At 42.0% G+C, this 21,126-nt stretch overlaps 1 protein-coding gene across 2 annotated transcripts in view; it reads right to left on the bottom strand.

Annotated features, from left to right (window-relative positions):
* The window catches only part of LOC138585378 (glutamate receptor ionotropic, kainate 2-like), a 77,025-nt gene that overhangs the window by 36,770 nt on the left and 19,129 nt on the right, over positions 1–21,126 (bottom strand). The window contains exons 2-6 of one of the 2 annotated variants that reach the window (XM_069657687.1): positions 19,213–19,380; positions 17,368–17,631; positions 14,816–14,997; positions 11,838–11,891; positions 8,992–9,165 (exon numbers count right to left, since the gene is read on the bottom strand). In XM_069657687.1, the coding sequence (XP_069513788.1) occupies positions 8,992–9,165; positions 11,838–11,891; positions 14,816–14,997; positions 17,368–17,631; positions 19,213–19,380 (842 nt within the window). The remainder of the gene's footprint in view (positions 1–8,991; positions 9,166–11,837; positions 11,892–14,815; positions 14,998–17,367; positions 17,632–19,212; positions 19,381–21,126) is intronic. The other variant, XM_069657688.1, reaches the window with a different exon arrangement.

The raw sequence follows: 21,126 nt of genomic DNA, 5'->3' as shown, positions 1-21,126 counted from the left end.
ATATTGAATTATTACAGTAGAGGGGGGTCCGTAGTGGAACACTACCTTTTGGGTACATAGCGGTATATACAGCGCTTCTGAGATGCGTTAGTGTTGAGATGATCAGTTCTGTTGCACCGTCTTATACTAGAAGCGTTGCTCTGTTGTGGGAGGAGCTAAGTGCGTGAGAGAGGGGTGGTAGAGCGAGTGAGAGAGAACGGAAGTGTGTGTGTGCACGAGTTATGTAAAGTGTCGACGAAGGAGCAGAGAAAAGAGCGATCGGTAGCTGTATAAACTACAGAAGTAATGTACAGTTGAGGCTGTGTGCATGCTGCTGGCGTATTAAAGTGACGGGAGCTAGCCTGGAAGCTAGCTACAGCTTCGGCCCTGGAGCAGAACAACAATAAGTCTACCCTGTGCTTTCTGACTTCGGTCGGGAAACTAAGGCCGCCATTGGTTTGTAGCAGGCAGCGTGTTATCGCCATCTGTTGGAATACAAGGCACACTGCTTTAAACGTGATAGCATTCTGGGACTCTGGAAAGCAGATTGCTAATTTGTTTGCGGGCAAGGCAAGGCAAGATCTCGATCTTAATTTAAAAGAGTTGCTCAGGTTGACGGTGGTCTGAACTATACTATAACAAGGGGTCCAGCATGATGTAAATGTTGGCCTTAACTTGTTTAGCTCTGAACTGAATTAAAACTTGGATCTCTCATGTGACATTACAGAGTACTTAAGTCATGTTCTTTATTCATTTCCACCACTGCTCATGTATGAATGTCTCCTTCCTTTAGTGAACCTATGCCTTTGTCTATCTCTTCAGTAAGTTCTGTGTTCCTGTAGATGCATATCTCCACTTTAATTAATCTCCATACGCTCATACCATATACACACTGTATAGAAGGTATCTGTATGCTCGTGCTTGCGTGTGTAGGTGGGTTGGCCGAGCTCTCTGAGGATGATAACTCGCCCAGACCTCCCAAGGCCAGCCAATATCTCAGAGCACAAGTGTGGCCATGACACACGCGCGCACACACACCTCCTCTGAGTGTGCCGGCCTCCAGGGGTGGACTGTATGATAGTGATCTGATGATGGTTGTAGCCCCTGATTGCACAGGCTTTTATTGTCCTATATAACATCAGCAGGCGCCTGCTTGCATTACTGTCGAGGAATGTCGCCTGTGTATGCGAGTGTGATGGAGTCTTTTGTCGTTTTCAACCTATTCTTACTGTGTTTTTTTTTTTTACTCTTTCAGTTTATTTAAATGTAAACCCAAAAAATAAAAGAGACATAAAAGTAAAATGTGTTTATCAAGGGGAAAAAGCAAATACATTTCTCCCTTCAGATGCCCCCTCTCATCCCTCTCCTGCTGCCTGTTTTCCCTCACAAAAGGCTTCTATGGAGCGAGGGAGCATCGGTGCTAATAATGTTGAAGCTGTGCCAAGCCCAGCTGGTGGTGGCCTGCACAGGGCATCGAGTGTCTGCTCTCCACAGTCGCTGTCTTTAAAAGGCTTGCTCCTCTGCCAACCGGGATCAGAGGGAGGGAGATCACATGGCTGTAATGGACGCAACCAACCTGTGAACCTGTGAGGAGCTCAGTCTGTTAGCTCAGTCTGTTAGCTCAGTCTGTCGTCCCTTCCAAGACGACATCGTGTCATGATTTTCTATGTGGCTGCAGAAAACAGGTATGTAATGAAAGCAGTGGTATGGAAGCTGAGAATGGCCATGCTTGCAATTTTTTTTTTCATGCAAGATGAGAAAAAACAAGCTTACACCAAGAGCAATGTTTCCTACTTACATTGAGCATGGGAACTGTAGTTTATTTTGTGTCAATGTCAAGTACACTCTTCTGCTGCTGCTTTCAAATACTCTACTAGAGCTCCAATCGTGAAGTAATCCAACCACTGAAAATAGTTACAAATAAGTGTCCTTATTACTCCTCTTTGAACATTAGCTGAAGACCCCGTTGTATAGCTGTTTTATGAAATTAGAGAGGCTCTTTTAAAAGATGGAACTATATATTTGTGGCCCAGATTTAGATCTTTAAAGATTCAATCTCCAAGATTTCAGTTTTGATCTCTTTGGCACCTCCAATGGTGATAAACGGTAACGTTTGAACAGTATGTCCACGGTTGGCTCCGGTTGTAACTCTTGATTTTCCTTGCTGACGGTCGCTTTCCTTTTTAGACTGTTTGCCTTCATCTGAGCGTCGAGTTTGTTTCTTTTTCTTTGGATTTTCACTTATTTTTGAAGTTGTATCTGTAGTCATCGATCTTTTCTGTGTTTGTTCAGCCATAGTAGATTACTGTTTACTCGCAACACTTGCAGAGACCGGAAAAGCCGCCGCTTAGCTCCGCTTACCCTCTCTGGCAGACCAACCACTGCTGGGTGATGGAAAACACAGCTAAAACGCCACTTGTGATTTTTTTCTGCGAATGTCGCCACAGACACCCAGTCAGTAATAATACTATATACTGCAAATGCAAAGGCTTTCATCAGTGGGCCATAGGCTCAATCACCATTGTGGCGATAGGCTGTGATTTAACAGACATTTATTTAAATGAAAATCTTCGGGATTATATCTTAAAAAAGGAAAGAAAAGGGCTGAGAGTGGTTAAGAACAACTTCAGTAAAGTGGAGAAGAAGAAATGACACTTGTTTTCTTGTCATTAATTATCTTCTTATCTTGAGATTTCTGCCTTTTGTTTTCTCAAGATAACAAGATAAATTAACCCTTCATCACAAGAAAACAACCTTTGTCATCTCGTAATTATGAAATAATTAAGTTGTGATAACACAATCAAAAAAAAAAATTGCTTGTACGGCTACTCTGGGCTTCCGTAGCCGGAGGACAAGTTGCAAAAACACCTAATGAAAGCCTGACATATAACAATATATAGATAATTGTGAGAAAAAATACACATATAGCTATTAAATTAAGATAAATATAGTATATTTTACATTGAAAGTTTTTATATAATGTCTACACTTTTCCCTCACATTTCTTGCTGTTTATGTACTTCAGTCCATTGTCTCTAATCAGCTGCCTATACACTGTATATACTGGTGTATCTGTGATGAGTTAAAGTTGCAAGATAATATGAGTCACGCTGATGAATCGCTCGGAGTCTGCACCACAATTCTACTACGAGGATATTAAACGTACTGTGGAGCTTATTTAAGCTGCAGGCTGAAAACTGAAGTCAGTTTTCAACAAATAAAATGAATCCGCAAATACTGAATCTAATTTCCACTAAAGTTTATTTGTGCAGTGATTCATATCAGGCTGAATAACACTGTGTGTGTGTGTGTGTGTGTGTGTGTGTGTGTGTGTGTCCTCAATTCAGTATCATATTGACTGGGGAGCATATCTGGCTCAACACCCACACTGAGGACCCTCATTTGGAGGAAACGCTGCATGAATGAATCTCACCGGGGGAAGGATTCATGCGTCGGTATTCTCTTCCCTTTGTTTTATTACAGGCAGCCGCGCGCGACCCAACAAGAGGCCCAGCCCGAGCCAAGTCGTCCCCTTTGGAGGAGCCACAGACGTACACACACAGTCCCTGCATGTTTGTACGTAAACATGTGTGATACAACACCTTGTGACAGAGCCTATAGCTGCAGCCTAGCAGGTTCCTCAGTGCTGTTTTCACTGTGTGGGTGGCTCCTCCTCGATTCCCAGCAGTTCTTATTAATGCAGCAAAGGTGTCTGTCCCCCCCCCTCTCCCCCCTGTCTCTCCCTCCCCCTGAGCATTTCTCTGCAAACCGCTACCTCCCTGTTTCTCTTCCGCTGCACACAGTATCCCTAATTTCGGTTGTGAAATAAACGACTTAAAATACCATAATTTAGTTCTTAAAGTATACTTATTAAGGGCGCAATCTTTAAACCTAAAATCAACAAATAATCCACAAATAAATCTAAACATTGTGTGGTTTCTTATATTTATTTACTTTATTTGTAGGGTTAGGGTTAGCGTGCACAGCGGTGTAATGGTGGGGTGAAGTTGTTCCGTCCCTGAGCCGGCATGGGAGGTAGTAATCGAGCCGTGGAAACGGGGGAGCCTGCAGGATGGAAGAGCGCCGTGTGTGCATGTGTATAGCTCATGTTGTTTGTTTACACATTGCGCCTCTTTTGCTTCCGCAACGCCTGAACGCAATGTAAAAACACACACAGGGGCGGCGTTATGCCGGTGTTGCTTGGTTCAATGTAAACTGGCAAAGGTCTTGTAACAGCGGAGCCTCGTTACGCCGCTGTGGTGGAATCTCTGTAAAAAGGGCTGATGTTTTTCCAGGAGTTGCTTGTTGTCAAAAAAAGTGTAAACATTAAAGTGAAACCTCTTGATGTATTTTAACTGTGTTTTGACCTGGTGGTTACTGGTGCCAACGGCAAGTGTGTTTTAATAACACAGGTCCCAGAGTTCAGTTCCAAATGAAATGTATCGACCAGCAGGGACAGCAAACACACCTTCAGTGGCTACTCTGTCAAGAAGATGAAAGAGGACTGGCGACTGGTACGTGTGCACAGTGCACCCAAACAAACTGAGGAGTCATTGTGTCATTGTTTAAATGTAGAGGTCTAATGAAGAAATTGTGATAAAATCTTGTGCATTATGTAAAATACATGCATGGAGCAGATTTTGCCTGGAGACGAACATCCAGCAGGTGCCTTTTAGAAAAGCCGTTTGCAGGCACCGCTTACGTGCAGCCTGCAAATGGAGGCAGCGTCACCTTTGGCTAATGCTCAGGTGAGGGTTGCAGTTTGTTTTGTTTAGTGAGATGCGTCAGAATTAATGGGAGAGGATATCGCATGTTGCACATCACGGTTTTCATGCTGCAAATGTGGTGTAATGGGACCCAGGCATCATTTCCTGTTATGTAATTGTGTCCCATGGGGAAAAAACAGACTGCCATTAAGGAGTATATATGGAGGCAGTTTACAGAGCGCTAACACACTGAAGAGCTCTGCTGAAAAAATGCTGTCCATAGACAGCATTATATGAAGAAAATGTTCAGGATTATAACTACTGGGTGTTCCTGTCTCTGTCTTCCTGCTTTCAGTATCCGTATGTCATCAAAACGAGCTTTCCTTGTGCTACGTGCAGTCACACTCAGTGTTTTTATGACTGCACAGCTTTTTAGCAGGAAGAAAAAAGGCAATTTACAGTTCTGTTTTCGGGACAAATGCTGCGTTGTTGTTTTTTAAATCATTGTCATTAGCAATTATTTACAGGATCCTGGGTAAGTGTGCTGCGTGTGCATGTTCTTGTGCTGATTTGAAGTTAAGTGTCTTGCTCGAGGATACGTCTGCAGCAGTGTGTAAGTTTACTCGCATTACAGTTTTTCCTCACTCGTTTGGACGCATCTCAAATATCTTCATGCGTTTGTTGTGTTTCCAATTAGCCTGTGCTACGCTAACATGCTTTTTAAAGTGTCCCATGTGAGCTAAATGCAGCAGCCCCATCATGTCACACTTATTACCCAAACAACTGCTCTCTATTAATAATTATTATGAGCTATTACACCAGAATTTGTTTTTGTGCTGATAACAAAGGAGATTGCCCCGCCTTGTGTTGTGGTAATTATAGCTCACTGAGATGTAGACATAAATGAAATGATGCAGATGTAGAAAATATGTGGCCCTTAAGCCTCAGCAGGGTGTTCAGCTGGGAAATAGTTTTTCTTTCCCCTCAATTAAATCCAAGTCTAAAGTTAGCTCGGTGAGCGCCGATTTAATAGAATTCAAATTACAACAAAGCTTTAAACCAAATATCTCTTTATCTGCACAGAGGCGCTGATGAGAGACAGAGTGAGCTACCTATCTGTCTATCTATCTGTCTATCTGTCTATCTGTCTATCTGTCTATCTGTCTGTCTATCTATCTGTCTGTCTATCTATCTTTATCTCTCTTTGTCTCTTTCTGTCTCTATCTTTTAAATCTTTCTTTCTCTCTCTCTCTTTTTTATCTTCCATCTCTCTTTTTTTATCTTCCTATCTCTCTTTTTAATCTTCCTATCTCTCTTTTTATCGTCCTATCTCTCTTTTTTATCGTCCTATCTCCCTCTTTTTTATCGTCCTATCTCTCCTTTTATCTTTCTCTCTCTCTTTTTTTATCTTCCATCTCTCTTTTTTTATCTTTCTCTCTTTTTTTTATCTTCCATCTTTCTTTTTTATCTTTCTTTCTCTCTTTTTTATCGTCCTCTCTTTTTTATCGCCCCATCTCTCTTTTTTATCTTCCTATCTCTCTTTCTATCTTTCTATCTCTCTTTTTATCTTTCTCTCTCTCTTTTTTTATCTTCCATCTCTCTTTTTATCTTCTATCTCTCTGTCTTTATCTCTTTCTATCATCTATCTTTCTTTCATTCTATTTATATCTCTCTATTATCTATCATCTATCTCTTTCTATCTTTCAATCTATTTCTATCATCTCTCTTTCTATTCATCTATCCATCATCTATCTATCGCTATCTTTCTCTCTATCACTCCATCTCTATTTTCTGTCTATGTCTCTATCAATTTTAGTTCATTTCAAAAGAGCTGTATTGACATGGGAATCATACGTTTACATTTCCAAAGCAAGTGTCAAAAAACAAAAAAACACAGCACAATAAAAGAAGATGGAGACAGAGCTGTATAAAGCTGCAGCATTATAACCACTTAGAATTCTCTCTCTCTCTCTCTGTCTACCTGAAGAGACGTTATTAAACAGGTTGTCGGGCCTCTAACTGCTGTTAATTCTCCAGGAGATGGAGGGTAACAACAATTTAAACTTGAACTGACTCTGGGGATGTGGCTGAAGAGTCGACACAAACACACTCGCACGTCCACACACAGATGAAGTACACTAATTAGCATCCATGCTCTTATTCTGCACCCCTCCACACCAGAGATACCTCTGACAAACATTGTGAAGAGGCCGGGGCCGGGCGCGTTTGCGGCTGCGAGGAGGGACTTCTCATTATGCATCCTTCCCTGAGACAACACTTGGCCTCACCCAAGGCGCCCAGCGTCGCTGTGATTACACACGGCACACATTAATGCCGGCCTCGCGGCGTGAGAAAACATCACATGCACCTCTTAACACCCTCCCCACCCCCTATCTTCTCTCCTCTTCCTCATTAAACCCCCTTTTTTGTGCAGCCACCAACTCACCTTCCCTGCTCCCCTCTCCCTCCCTCCTCCTTCCATCTCAGTCAATCAATCCTTCATGAAATCACAAGGTGACACGGTAACCATCGCAACACAACTGTTGCCTGGTCACCGAGCACAAACAAGCCCAGAGCCTGGCGAGGCTCCTGTGCTGCGGAGAGTAAGAGAGAGAGAGAGAGAGAGAGAGAGGAAATAAAGGGCTGGAGGGAGGGAGGGTCGGGGGGTGGAAGGTCACACACTGGCTGCTGCAGCCCTCCCTCACTTTAATCTAATGATACCCTTCAAGGTGGCGTCTCAGCCCAGAGCACGGTGGCACAAATGTCAGGCAACTCTGCAAATTAATTAAACATATTTAAGCTGCAGACAAACCCAATATTATCTTAACGCATACATTCATAAAGCAGGAGCGGGCTATTGTTTTAGAATAACCAGCCTCCCCATTATGCCTTTATTATACCATTAAAATGACAATGTTTTTACACTGGTGCTGCTATTTCTCTATTCACTCATTAAAAGGATCCTCTTAGGCTGGAACCCTCTGAAGAATAAAACACATCAGAGCTGGGATTCATAAATAGAGCACTCTAATGAAGTGCTTTATCAAGCTCGCCGGAGCCTTTCCGATGCATTATTTATTATTTAACGCCGGTTCTAGTCCAGTGAGATGTGTCAATATGTAGTATGAGATCTGACAAAATGATTCATGCCATGTAATTAATCAATCCTGCGTTTTCCACTAATTCCCATTAATTTCCGGCGGAGCAAAAACAAATCAAGTGATTTAACCTCTTTGTGCGGCGCATTCATCTTTTTGCATATATAACTGCAGTGCTTGTTTTCGTGCACTCGAGAGCCACACGGGGAAACGGATGCAGTTTGTTTGAAGGAGAGGAAATATGATATTTCTATACTAGCAGCAGTGAATGTTTCCAGCAAGACAAAGAAGGAGAAAAACATTGATTTCTTTAACTGATTGTGCGTTTTCATCTTTCATTACATATAGGCACGAATTAAGGCCGTGATGGATACATGAATAGGCATCTAATTCAAAGGCTCGTCCTTGAGCCTTTCATGCAAAGACACATCTTTCATTACACCGATTTCTGATACCGCATCTTAAATCTAGCGAGAAGAAAGGAAGGCTGGCTGCAAGAAGGGGGGAAAAAAAAGGTGTTTGTCTGCAAGGAAGGTGTTGTGAGGGAGGTGGAGTAAATTGACTGTTTACAACAACAGACCCACAGAGAGAGGGACCTTGAATGTCCATGACGAGCTGCATTCCCTTTTTCACTTTCAAATCACCTCATCCCATGCGTTTTTGGACGCCATCCTAAAAAAACCAAGGCCATAATTTCCATCCAATTTGTTCCCTCTCTCTGCACGAACACTGACAGATTGTCATATTTTGGCCACGCTCCCAGAGGAGAGTTGAAAGAGGCATGAGGGCAGATAAACGGCTATTACCATTCACACCGGCTCATTACTGAGCATTTAGACGCAGGAGCTCCAACCCGAACGCTCCACTCAGAGGGGCGTTCATGCTGGTCCCACTCCCCACCCCGGGGAGCCCTGCACTATGGGGCTTTTGATTGACAACTGGTGCTCATTCATTCTCCTCTCAAACTATTGTATATTTCACAACATTGATTTTTTTTTTTCAATCTACAGTCACCTCGCTTCGTAAAGATCATTCTATATAAACACAAGAGCCCGCGCTATAAAACCCTGAAAGATGCTGTTACATTATTGCCTCCAATTGATTTGGTCATTTGGACGTATAAAAATGAATAATAGCTCTAAGCATGTGCACACGCAGCACATCATGTGTGTTACGTAAGCAGCGTTAAAAGGTTTAAGCCTGCCTACCGTCATGAATCCATCCAGCAGGCCTGAGTCCGGTTTGGGCGGGGCTTGTAGTCGCTCCATTGACCACTTCTCGATGATTGACGACACCTGAGAGTTTTCTGTGTTGAGGATGCGGAACCCCGTCATGTTGACTCCACTAAAACGGTACGGCTCCATGTCGAGGGCAAAAAGGTCCTGGACACACAAAGAAGAAAGTCATGATGTGTTTGAGCTGCAGAAATAATTATAATCTAAACTGTCCCAAAGACGATATATTGGTCATAGGCACCATGATGCCAACCATTGATATGTTTACTAGCCTTTTGTAGCCTCAAATTTAGCATTTTGGTGGTCGCTATCTTTGTTTTTTGAGCCACAAGTAACCACACTGATCGCAAAGTTATTAGCTAAAGCTAGCGTTAGCTTGGTTAAAAGGATGCATCTGTTATTCACGCTAACTGAGATATTATTGGATGCTAATTAGAATGCTAATTTTGGCTAAAAAGGCTTAACTGGAAAATAAATAAATAAAGCAAAGTCCTCGGAGTGTCTTTCAGTACAATCGCACACTACAAGGCATTGTAACAACAAGGCATTATTCAGGTAACCGTTTTAGCAACTTGTCAATCACTAGGTAGCCACACCCTTAAAGACCAGCTCCAGTCATGTTTTAAGAGGTATAAAATGCACTGCTTGAAATATTAAAATGTGTCTGATATGTTTTTTCTGCACATTTAGTTAACTTGTAAAAATCCACCCGAGGCATCTCATCCTTCTCCCTCATTAAGCAATCCTGAATCTGCATAGGCCCCGCCCACTATGCAAATTTCCAACCACCCCCTCTGTCGCGAAAAAAGAACAAGTCTCTGCCATCGTTTAGTGGCAACTTGTTGAAACTTAGCTAGCTTGAAATGTAGTAATTAGCAGTAGTAACGTTATCGTTAGTAGTCAGTAGTGTGTTTGCAAAAATTACGATGATGGTTACAGCTGGCTCGCGCATCGCCGAAGTGGTTGCCATAGGTTGCACATAATGATATGCATCGCGTCACCCCGTCCATTAACGGGATTGGCTCCTTAGGTTTGTGACGTCTCAAACCTGCCAATGGTACACTGCAGTTTAAAAGCAGACAGGCCCAGCCATGGAGATGACTGCTGATGTTGTCCCTGATATGTCTTGTAGCACATGAAGAACACTACATGGAGATGTTTACAAGGTTAAACACTTGATTATACCTGGAGCAGGTCTTTAAGCAAACCCTGTTTATTTGCTATTTCTTTCTCAAATTTGACAACATTTTCAAAATGAACATGATGCTGAATTGAGGAAGACTTGAAACAAGTGTTTAATACAATAATCTCATTAGGAAAATGTTCACTGAGGTAATAAATCAAGTGAGAAGTAAAAGATTTTTCTCATAGACTTCCACAAAGACTTCGCCACCTGCTGGCCATTAGAGAGAAAGCAGCTCTCAAACACTTATGCAATTGCTTCTTTTTCAGACCCGAATGCTACAGCTACTTCTTATACAGTGTATGATCTGTCGTCAGTAATTAGGAGGAGCCATTTGAGTGGCAGCTTTATCAAAATAAATGAGGGCAGAGGAGGGCAGCTGAAGGTGCTTCATGAGTTATTTTATTTCATGCTGAGGCAGTAGCCTTGATTAAGGAAAGCCTTTCAAGGTTAAAGGCAGGCTTTTGGTGGACTGCCATCTATCATGTGGAAGTGAAAGGACAACCCAATTGTCCGCTGCATACAGCATGTCTGGCATCTCACCAGGCAGATGTCTCTGGGATGCGACAACACAGTTGACAGAGCAACAGCAGGTGATGGACGCAGAATGAGGTTGCCACGGTCAATGTTTGCCGTCCTATTCGGAAAAACAGCACGGATGGCTTGGTACCAGTATACAGCGGCTTTGGCCAGCACTGTGGCCCCAGACCTGCCAAACACTGGCTGATGTTAAAGTAGGCATGTTTCCATCGTTACAAGCAGCAGCATGCGGCGGAAACAGCCCTATAATCACTGTTCTCTTTCCTTTCCCAATGACATACCTGCTGTCGCTCACATCCCTTTCATCTCGCCAGGTCCTTATGTGGGTGCACAAGATACAGCTGAATATTCGGTGCACTGGTAAAAGTCTTTTTCAGGTCAGTTTTTCTCCAACCTTTCCCTCAGCCTTTTTCCAATTGTGCTCCAAACAAACACAGCATGCAATTTGTTTGCTCGAGCTATAATGGACCAAATGGGCTACAGTCTCATTTACTCAGGGCTGTTATCTGAGCTCTCAGTCTTCTGTTCTCTGGGCTCAGCAAAGATGCGCTGCTGATCATCGGGAGCGTAGCAAGTAATCTTTGTAGTGGCTAGATCAAAGAACTTTGGAGAACTTCAAGCACTGTCAGAGTCAGAATAAAATATATCCAACTGCTTTTGTTTCCTGCACTCAGGGTTTTAGGCAGCCAGGTGGGGTGAAAAGGTTGGTGAGGAATTCAGAAAATAAAGTTTCACAACTGATACTTTAAAACACAAGGACTATATTTATGAGCAACTAGATGAAAATATGTCAGCTTTTTAAGGGCATTTATTTCTATCTCTCATTCAGGTTGTAGTTCAGGTTCAAAAAGTCGTGCACAAGTCATATTTAATTTTACTCCAGGAGAAGAAAAAGTGCAATCAGACAATCAGACAGATGGGGGTATTTTTATCGTGCAGTGATGAAAAGCAGGTTTGTTCTTCAAAAAGCCCAGAAATAAACAACAACTCAAACCACACACATTATCAAATTGACAGTGCTGTGCCAAAAAAAGTGATAAACAATATATATGATTGGATGTTGTCAACATAAAAGAGGAAGTGTCAGTGTACTCACCAGGGTAGTGAAAATATAGTGGTAGTACTCTGTCATCATACCCATGGCCAGGGCCTGCAGAGAGAAGAGAACAGTGAGTGCTGACTGAAAATCAAAGATTAATGAGCTTATTACTCCATTCGTTTCATTTAGTCCTTCATTTAGCTTTCATTTAACCTGTGTAGTCACTCTGATCCTGAACAGGAATGCAGCTAAAAAAGTTTAAAATTAAAAGAGACCAGGGGAGTCGGGGCGGGGTGTACAGAGGAGTCCTCGACGCACTGATCGCAGGTTCAAGTCCTGGTCTGCTGATCATTTGGTGCATATCATCTCCCCACATTCCCTGTTTCTCCTCAGCTATTCTGTCCAATAAGGGCAAAAAGCCAAAAGAAAAAAACAAAAAGAGACCGTGGGGTCTAGACCAGACGAACTCACCCAAACCATGCCCTGACTACTAAAACAAGTACACCAGCATCTTACATGAGCTCAGAAAGACACGTCTCTTTGCTGTGTTGATAAAATGATTTTTAATTAGAACATTTTCGCACAGCATGTGTTGTTTGTATGGATGTTTATTTCACAGTTCCTTCTCTATGTGAATAGCCAAAAAAGTCCTTGTTATCTCTGTTATTATTTCTGTAACAGCGCACTGCTTTACAGTTAAGAAAACACTGTTGCCATAATATAGAAGATTGCAGGAAGAGGCAATATACAGTATATATTTGTTGTGCCTACCAAACATTCACATCAATAAATAATCCTCCTTGTTGCTTCCCGTAGACACGTGGCGATATAGAGAAATCAAGCAGTGCACTGTGCCTTTGAGAAGACTTCAATTCAATAAGAACCCCCACTATCCTCATAAATAATGTGCCCCTGTTAAATGAATTTAACATGCCTGTGAGCAGAATTAGACTTTCTAATTAAAAAACCTTTATTGTCCAACGGAGAGGATCCATTATGACGGGTCAGTAGTGGAGATCTAATATTGTGCAGAGAAATGATGCACAGAGCAGACAGTAGGTATGTGAATCATTTGCATTAAAGACAGAAAGAGTGATGCAGGGGATACTTCATTGTTGTTTCAGTACATATACATTATAAATGAACTATGAGTCTATGTACTGTGAAGCGAGTCTACGCTTCTGTGAGGGGAAATTATGTTAATTTTGGGACTGCAGTTAATTTAGTTTTAATTCAATTCAGGAGGCGCTCTGATAAAATGACTCATCTTATTCACTAATGCAGCAGACTGTTCTTTCAGCCTAACTGCTCCAAATGTTCGCGCATTGCACTTAAAAAGGACATTTTGAAACAATTAATCATATACATAAATTGTGTGAATTATATAAATGAACGTTTTGTGGAATACAAAGAAGAAATAATTAAAACTCAACATTTTAATATGAAGTATTATTTCATCATTAGTTTTGCTAAGTAGGATATAATTTTTATTTAATTATAGTTTTTTTTTTTTTAAAAAGCCCCTTTTCAAGTTTGTTTTTTTGCCATATTGGAGTTTTCCCAATGGCAGTTTTATTTTATGTGCCTTGTTATTACAGTGGTGTTATCAACAGTCACCTTTCAGCCGTTCACTGCTTCTCTTAAGATAGCTAGCTCTGCTATCATATTTAGCAAGCTAGCTTCTACAACAACAATGTCAAAGTAATTCTGAATTAACTGACTAGAGGCTGCTACTGTTAATAAACACATTACACAGACACAGTAATAAAACGCCATTAGCTTTTAAGCCTTAGCTGAGCAAGGATGCTTATTCTACCTACCTAGCTAATTTACTAGCTAAACTAATGTAAGAGCTTGGATTATGACTCAGCATCAAAGTGAAACGCCAGCAGTGTTAGCCAACACTGTCTAGCTAATGCTAGTAAGCCAGCTAAGTAGGTAGCATATGCAGCCTTTTTGGCCTGGGATAATATAAGGATATGCTAGCTGCTAGCAGTGTCTATATACTGTGTTTATTTACAGAAGTAGCTAAATATCTGATTCAAAATAACGATGACATTGTTGTTGTTACTCAACATCAAAGTGAAACATCACTTGTAGTGCAGTGTTAGCTAACTTCTGTTGCCTTGAGCAACACCAAAGGCGGCCTTTTTAATACTTACAAGGTTGAGTGTTTTTAGAATGAAAACACAGTCAAGCTAAATTAAATGACTAACATTAGCTGCTGCCATTAACACTGTCTAGCTAATGCTAGTAAGCCAGCTAAGTAGGTAGCATATTATGCACCCTTGTTGGGCTGGGATAATATAAGGATATGCTAGCTGCTAGCAGTGTCTATATACTGTGTTTATTTACAGAAGTAGCTAAATAGCTGATTCAGAATAACTTTGACATCAAAGTGAAACGCAACTTATAGCAGTGTTAGCTAACTTCTGTTGCCTTGAGCGACAACAAAGGCTGTCTTTTTGATATTTACAAGGTTGAGGGTCTTTTGAATGAAACCACATTGTCATGGTAACAAAATTAAACAACTAACATTAGCTGCTGCCATTAACACTGTCTAGCTAATGCTAGTAAGCCAGCTAAGTAGGTAGCATATGCAGCCTTGTTTGGCTGGGAAAACATGAGGATATGCTAGCTTCTGTGTCTGTGTACTGTGTATATTGACAGAAGTGGCTAAATACGTAGCTACTTCAGAGTTACGTTGACATTATTGTTACTCTTTCTAACAGGTGCTAACTGGCTTATTAGCTTACAGATTAGCTTGATAAAGAAAAAATAAATTAGCTTAAAAGACAAGAGTTATGCGATTGGTTGAAAGTAGCTTTGATATGAAATGTTTCTATGAATATATGACATTATTAAATTATATACATTTTTGAAATGAGGTAGAAATTGTTGTTTATATATTTTACACAATAGAGGTTTGATATTTACCACTTTGGGGCAGCAAAAACAGTCCCTGAATATTTCTTTTTTCCTGCAGTTAATCTAATAAACTGTCATGATCACCTCTCACTTGGCTGGGTTAATACCTGTTTTAGGATCCAGGCTGCCATCTCATGTCCACAATCAAAGATGACATGGAACTCCTTTGCCTTCTTCATCTCTTTCAGAAGTGGCTTGGCATCCTTGGTCTCTGTGGGCAGCTGTCGGATCTTCAAACGAATGTTGTATCGTGATGGTGCCTTGATCAGCTCCTGCAGTCGAATGAGACCTGCAGACAAAAGAGGATACATATAGCGTGAAAAATGGGAATTTAAAGATGCAGCGACATAGTGTGTTTGATCTTCTGCCATTTTGAAGTATCTCTGACGGTGCGGAGGCCACAAAAAAACCAACTGGATTCAGGTCTTCTCAGCAGAAAAAGGCTCATATGCATTCATTCCTAATCCTCAGTCTATTGATCCTCCTACTCATGCTTGGCAAGCAAACAGACTGCTTCAGACCTATCAAGACAATTTAACACCAACCCAGCACATTGCTCTCTTTTATTCCAAAAAGAACAAAATGGAACCTCGATCTGCAACCGCCTACAGAAACTCACAATCCCACAGAAGCCTCCCAAATGTTGCTATGCTCTCTCTTTCTCCATGATACCATACAGCAGCGTGGAATAGGTTCAATTTTATCCTGATGGAAAGCTGTGGTCAATCCTGTCTCTCCGGTCTCTCTCGCACATACTTCAGATGTGCTCTGATGAGAGCCGCTCTGTTTGCCCAGCTTGTACTTTCCCCCTGGGGAGCCCGACGCGGCCGTCACATATTGAGCTACAATCTTCACCTTTCATTTCTCGACCACACGCTCAGGTAGAAAGCTCTCCGGGAGATACTGTGATGAGATTACAATGAGTTTCTCCCTCAGTAAAGAACTTCAGAGTGCAGGGATGAAAGAGGCTGGATTGATGGGAGAGATGATTACTTGTCATGGGTATAAAAATGGATGGAGCAGAGAGGATAGTTTGAGAGGGAACTGGAGAGAGATAGGGGTTTTTTTTTTTTCGTTTTTGTGGAACCACTTTAAGATAGCTCAGCCTATTTTTTATTTTGAAATGAAGTGCAGGGTGAGCAGTTTAATGGTCTTACTGTGAGTGGGGCCGGGTCTCCCTGAGGCCTACAGAAAGATTGGTGTGAAATAGGAACATGCAGGTCTTGTTGTGAAAAGCACCATTGTAGAGAGGAATACTGAACCTCCTAGAGCTTTCCTCAGGTAATCCCAATAGATCCCTACTCTGGGGCATGTCTGCGACTCCCTGTTTTTGTTCAAACTGACACTTTGGGAGGTGTTAAGCAAGGAAAAAAAAAATCTGTCAGGGGAGCTCAACGTTTGGGAAACACTGTCAGAGTGGATGTTTGTGGGCTCTGGCTAATGCCTTCAGACTTCCCCCCTGGATCCTCTAACGGCTGTGTGTGAATATTTTATCCCCTCCGATAGTTTTTCCTGCCAGCCGTCAGATAGTCTCCAATCAGCAGCGCGGGGCCCTGGAGCATGAAGCTGTGTGATTACAGCCTGGGACCAGGTGGAAGCGGGGAGAAAGGGGGGGTAGCAACGCAGCGATGCAGCTGTCACACTTTTCAGGGCGTCAGGTGTGTTACAGCGGAAATGCTCCACTGAGGAGGCCCGAGCCGCTCCTGTCTGACAGAGAGAGAGAGAGGTGAGAGGTCACCTTTTGGCATCTCGCAGGGGCAGTTTCCCGGACAATGAGGGTGTTAACGTAACCGAGCTCTGAGGCAGGAAGTGAGGAGAGGTCAAGGAGATGAGTCAGAATAATGTGGCAAGTGGGACGAGTCACAGCGATAACATCTGAGGGTATCGCACGCATGCTAGCATGATGCAGAATATACTGAAATTAGAGCAGTAGAAAAGAAGCAGCACAATTTATGTCAACTAGAAGACAATACTCATCTCTTCAGAGCGGAGACAGAATTCATTATTCAACTTGTCTAAATTTTAAACTGCCTCTCAACTCTATCTCATTTACTTACATTAAGTTGTCAACCACATCAAGCCAAAGAGTTCATAAATTGCGAGTGAGCATTTGAATATTGTTATCTCTCTGGAGTGATTATGCTTTACCTCATAAAAATATCACTTCACTCCAGCTAAAATACGACTTGCCTTTTAAAACGCATATTAAGCGCCACTCCACAAAGTCACAGGACAGCCGAAATGGCTCACAGACACATTTGATAGCCACCCCTCAGAGATCAAGTGTCTCTCCGTGTTATTAATGTCGCTTGTCAGCCCCTCACATACTACAACTCTGCATTGCATTAATCTGAAGAGACACTGGGTCATTCTGGGTAACGTGGTTCTCTCTTTTTCTCTGCTGCTGCTCACTCTCCTGGAAGACTGACATGGGCAGCACCTGCAGGACCGAGGCAGAACAGTAAGCTATTGATTTCTGAATTAACTTGACAGGTTACAAAGCACTCGCTGAACTCTGAGCAGCAGCAGTGCTCCATTTCTAGTTCACCTGGTGCCATTTTTAGGGTGTAAAAGGGCCGCCGGTTTGGAACATTATCATGCTCACCATGCAAAACAAAAGCAGGCATTAGTGGAAGATAAAGACAGACACCGACTGTACCTGTACCTGTGCTGTCGTCATAGACAACAGTGACCGTTCTCCACTTGAAGAAGTGCACCAGGTCGAGGATGGCTCTGCTGAGGGACGAGAAGTCGGGATACAGGCTGACATAGTAGGAGTCCCTGTTGTCGGAGACTTGGTGCTTCCACTTGGTCTGGATGTGGGGCACTCCCAGAGCATTGCAGATGGACTGGACCGCGTTGGCCGACGAGCTGTGTGAGGGGCCAAAAATGGCCGCCACCCCGAGGGACAGCTGGTCGCATGCTGGAAGAGCAGCAAGAAGAGAAAGTAAGAGGTTAGCTAAATGTTTAAAGAAGGGGTGTTATGCTCAAATTTTAAGACATATATATATTTACAATGTTGGATGTCAAGACTAAACGTGGGTGAAGTTTCACATCTGAAGGTAAAAGTATGTTGGAGTAATCCTCTGCTAAAACAGTCTCAGTCTGCAGGCTGCTGTGAACGCCAGGTTTCAGACAGTTTTTTTCTACATCTGCAGCCTCAGCAGGCTTTGGAGAGCTGGCCAATCAGAAGACAGCTGGCTTATAGGGGTGGGGCTTCTTAAAGGGACAGAGCCGACTTGAGGGTGTATGAGGGCCTGCACAGAGCACCAGTGTGAGAAAAATGAGGAGTTTTTTTTAACTGTAAATTATGCTAAGCTTCTCCACAGGTATCACAGAGTGAAATATGAAGCTTGAAATTAGCATGATACCCCCCCTTTAATGGGCTTTTAAATGTGGTGTTCAGTTTTTTTTGCCATACATGTCACCTAAGAAAAAACAATAAGTAACCAGAACAGGTTGTTGTTGTTGTTTTGTTTGCAAGGACACGCCCTTTAGTCCTAAAGATGCAATATAGATTTGTGCCAATGGTTTAACACTATTCCACTTGTCTACGGTAGCTGTAAGGTGCCAAACAATGTCAGGAGATAAGAGGACTGCTTGCAAGGAAAACGTGGATGTGAAAAAGCAGGTCTTAAAATGATCAAAGAAAACCGGCACTTTGTAAATGTTTTATGAGGAAGGAAATGCATTCAACACTTTTGTTACACCTCAAGGATACAATCTAACTGCTGCAAGAACATTGTTAAATCACTATTTTGTTTCACTTATCTCTTGGTAAACCCCTTGTGGACGTTTTGACTGTTCTGATTGTGTTAATGTTTAGATGGGGTCAATCTAACCGACCTAATGGCTGCATCCAAAATCGCTGCCTCGTTTATTCATTCACTACTCTTACTCAATATCCGCCCTGAATAGTTTACTCAGTAATGAGCAGTAAATTGAGATTTCAGACACTTATTAATCTTCATCATGTGGCGCTGTCACTGACAGCTGTAGTGCTGCTGGAATTGCGCATCTATCAAGTTTGAAGCATTGCATTATGGGATTTATAGCAAAAAGTAGTGTACATGCCACGGACGCAACTATTTAGCTTGAATTGTGATCATTTCAGAGAAGCAAAAAAAACGGGCATAAATATAAAATAGTGCACTATAAAGTAAAGGGGGGCTGATTTCACACACAGAATGTAATTGTCTCTATTGACTTTCTGTGTTTGTCTCCAATCTTTGGTGGTTAATGTTTAATTTACATAATCTGTGAGCTGTTAAACCAAACAGTCAATAGCAGACTTTTAAATTGGTTTGTGGAAACATGTTGTTACTGAGTTTGAGATGTTTTCGTTTGAGAATTCATTTTGGATTTCCTTGTGATGAATGATTACGTACAGAGTAATTCATTTCACCTGCTTAATAAAACTAATAAGGAATACATTTAGTTCTTCTTTTCTGATTTAGCGTGTTGCAGCGTTACTGATTTAGAAAATAAAAGACAGAGTGCTCACCTTTCCTGGAGGCCTCGAAGCTGTCGAAGATGTTTATTCTCTGGATGTCATAGGTCAGCGTGGTGTTGGGGAGCAAGGTGCGGTTCCTGTTGATTGTGTTCAAGGCAAATTTAAAGGCTAGTTCCTCTGCTCCGGAGGGGCCGCTCTCAATGGATTCAAATATTCCTCCTGCGGGACGAGAAAGAAAGAAACAAGACCTCTAAATAAACACTTCCTCCTCCTGTAATTGCAATAGATTCCTTAACACCAGTGACATTCGGGCAAATGATCGATATGATGCCGGCAATTACAGTTCAAGCGGTGCTATCATTTTTAACACAACAGTATTTGTACTCTGATATTATTGATGTCCGCTGCTTTCCAAGGCTCTGTCGCACAATGACACGGAACAGATTTACAGTACGGATTAGGCCATCGGATCTCATCTGATTTGCATTCTGTTGCAGTGGTGTGTGTAATTATAGGCAATTAGTTATGTGGGGAGGTGAGTTCAGGGGTGGCTGCCCTTGTCTCACTCCCCCGCTCCGCTTTGATAGAAAGGTTCACGCTTCCATTTTGTCCCATTGATTTGAGCGATTCTCAAATAGGAGGAGAGCAGAGAAAAACAGGAGCGCAGGGAGCGGAGGAACGAGGGGGCAAAAAGAAACATGTAGAAGAAAGGAAAAAGAATTTGAGGCAGAAACAGGAAGCAGAGAAAGACGGAGGTTGTGAAGAGAAGTCAAGTGAGAAATTGAGATAAAATAGTGTATTTTTTAAATTACACTTATTAAAGACAAATCGACTCAGAAGTTCACATTATTATCATTCTGCTTTGTATTTCAGTGTTGTTGTATTTTAATGGGAGAGCATCCTGAAAGGAGTTTCATGCTGTGCCTGCCTGAGAAATGAGTTACCTTTTAGACGTACGAAAATCACACCTCGCGATTGCTCATTAACCGACAAAGAAAAGCGCCTCAACGCAGAAACAAACAATGCTCGCCGTTTTGCCACGCCGCACGAGCAAGACGATATAATTACCAGCACAAAGTAACGTGTTGTCAACTTAAAACAGCTCCCTTCAGACTTGTCAATTATCCTGAGCCGAGCAGGAGCGATTAAAGCTCCAGATGGTCCGTCACTGCGGCTCAGAATCTTAAACGAAGCCGCAACAAATGAGTCTCATTTAAAGATTATGTCAAGACATGAATTACCTGAATTCATTTGACAGTAACCAAAAACATGACAGTAAAATTGACTCAGACAAACACAGACATATTGCAGTTATTAAAGCTACATGATCTGATTTTTCACCATCAACCCAGTCAGCTGGGATATACAGTGTTTCAGGTTTAAATAGGGTCAGTGAGAATGAAGACAGTTTTTTCCATCATTAGTTAAAGTCACGTTGTAGGTGGTGCAATATGCTCGAAAACGTAGCACATATAGAGAATACATGTAGACTCAAGCAACCTCTTTCAACTTTCAAAAATAAACATAACAAAAAAAAAGTACACCTTTGAGGGTGGACTAAACCCTGAGAAAGTTTTTACAGGAATCAAACTTAAAAGAGAATGGATGAGGGGAGAAAAAAAAGATGAAAGGGGGTTGTGAGAGCTGCTTTGAAAAAAAAAAGAGAAGAAAAAAAAACACTGGGAGTGGAGAGCAGAGTTCAGCAGTCCGTCCACGGCTCCCGTCCTCTCTGAGGACAGAGAGTCGGTTTGACGAAATCCTGAAGAAAAAAAAGTTTAAAGCCTGTTTATCGATTCAATTACTGAGAGCGGGGGAAAAGAGGGAGGCCGAGAAAGAAAAAGACAGAGAGAGTGACGCATTTTTAAAAGAGTGGAGAAAGGGAGACAGATGTACAATAATAGACAGAGCGGCTATAAATAGCAGCTGGCCATGGCAGGGAGTGATAGAAAAGGAGTGCAGGAGGGC

Source organism: Semicossyphus pulcher, unplaced genomic scaffold, assembly GCF_022749685.1.
Source record: "Semicossyphus pulcher isolate SPU_LCO1_2020_fin unplaced genomic scaffold, fSemPul1.0.p SCAF_11, whole genome shotgun sequence".
NCBI classification, from domain to species: Eukaryota; Metazoa; Chordata; class Actinopteri; order Labriformes; family Labridae; genus Semicossyphus; species Semicossyphus pulcher.
Note: the sequence above shows the minus strand (reverse complement) of the source record. Positions and strands in the feature narration are given on the sequence as shown.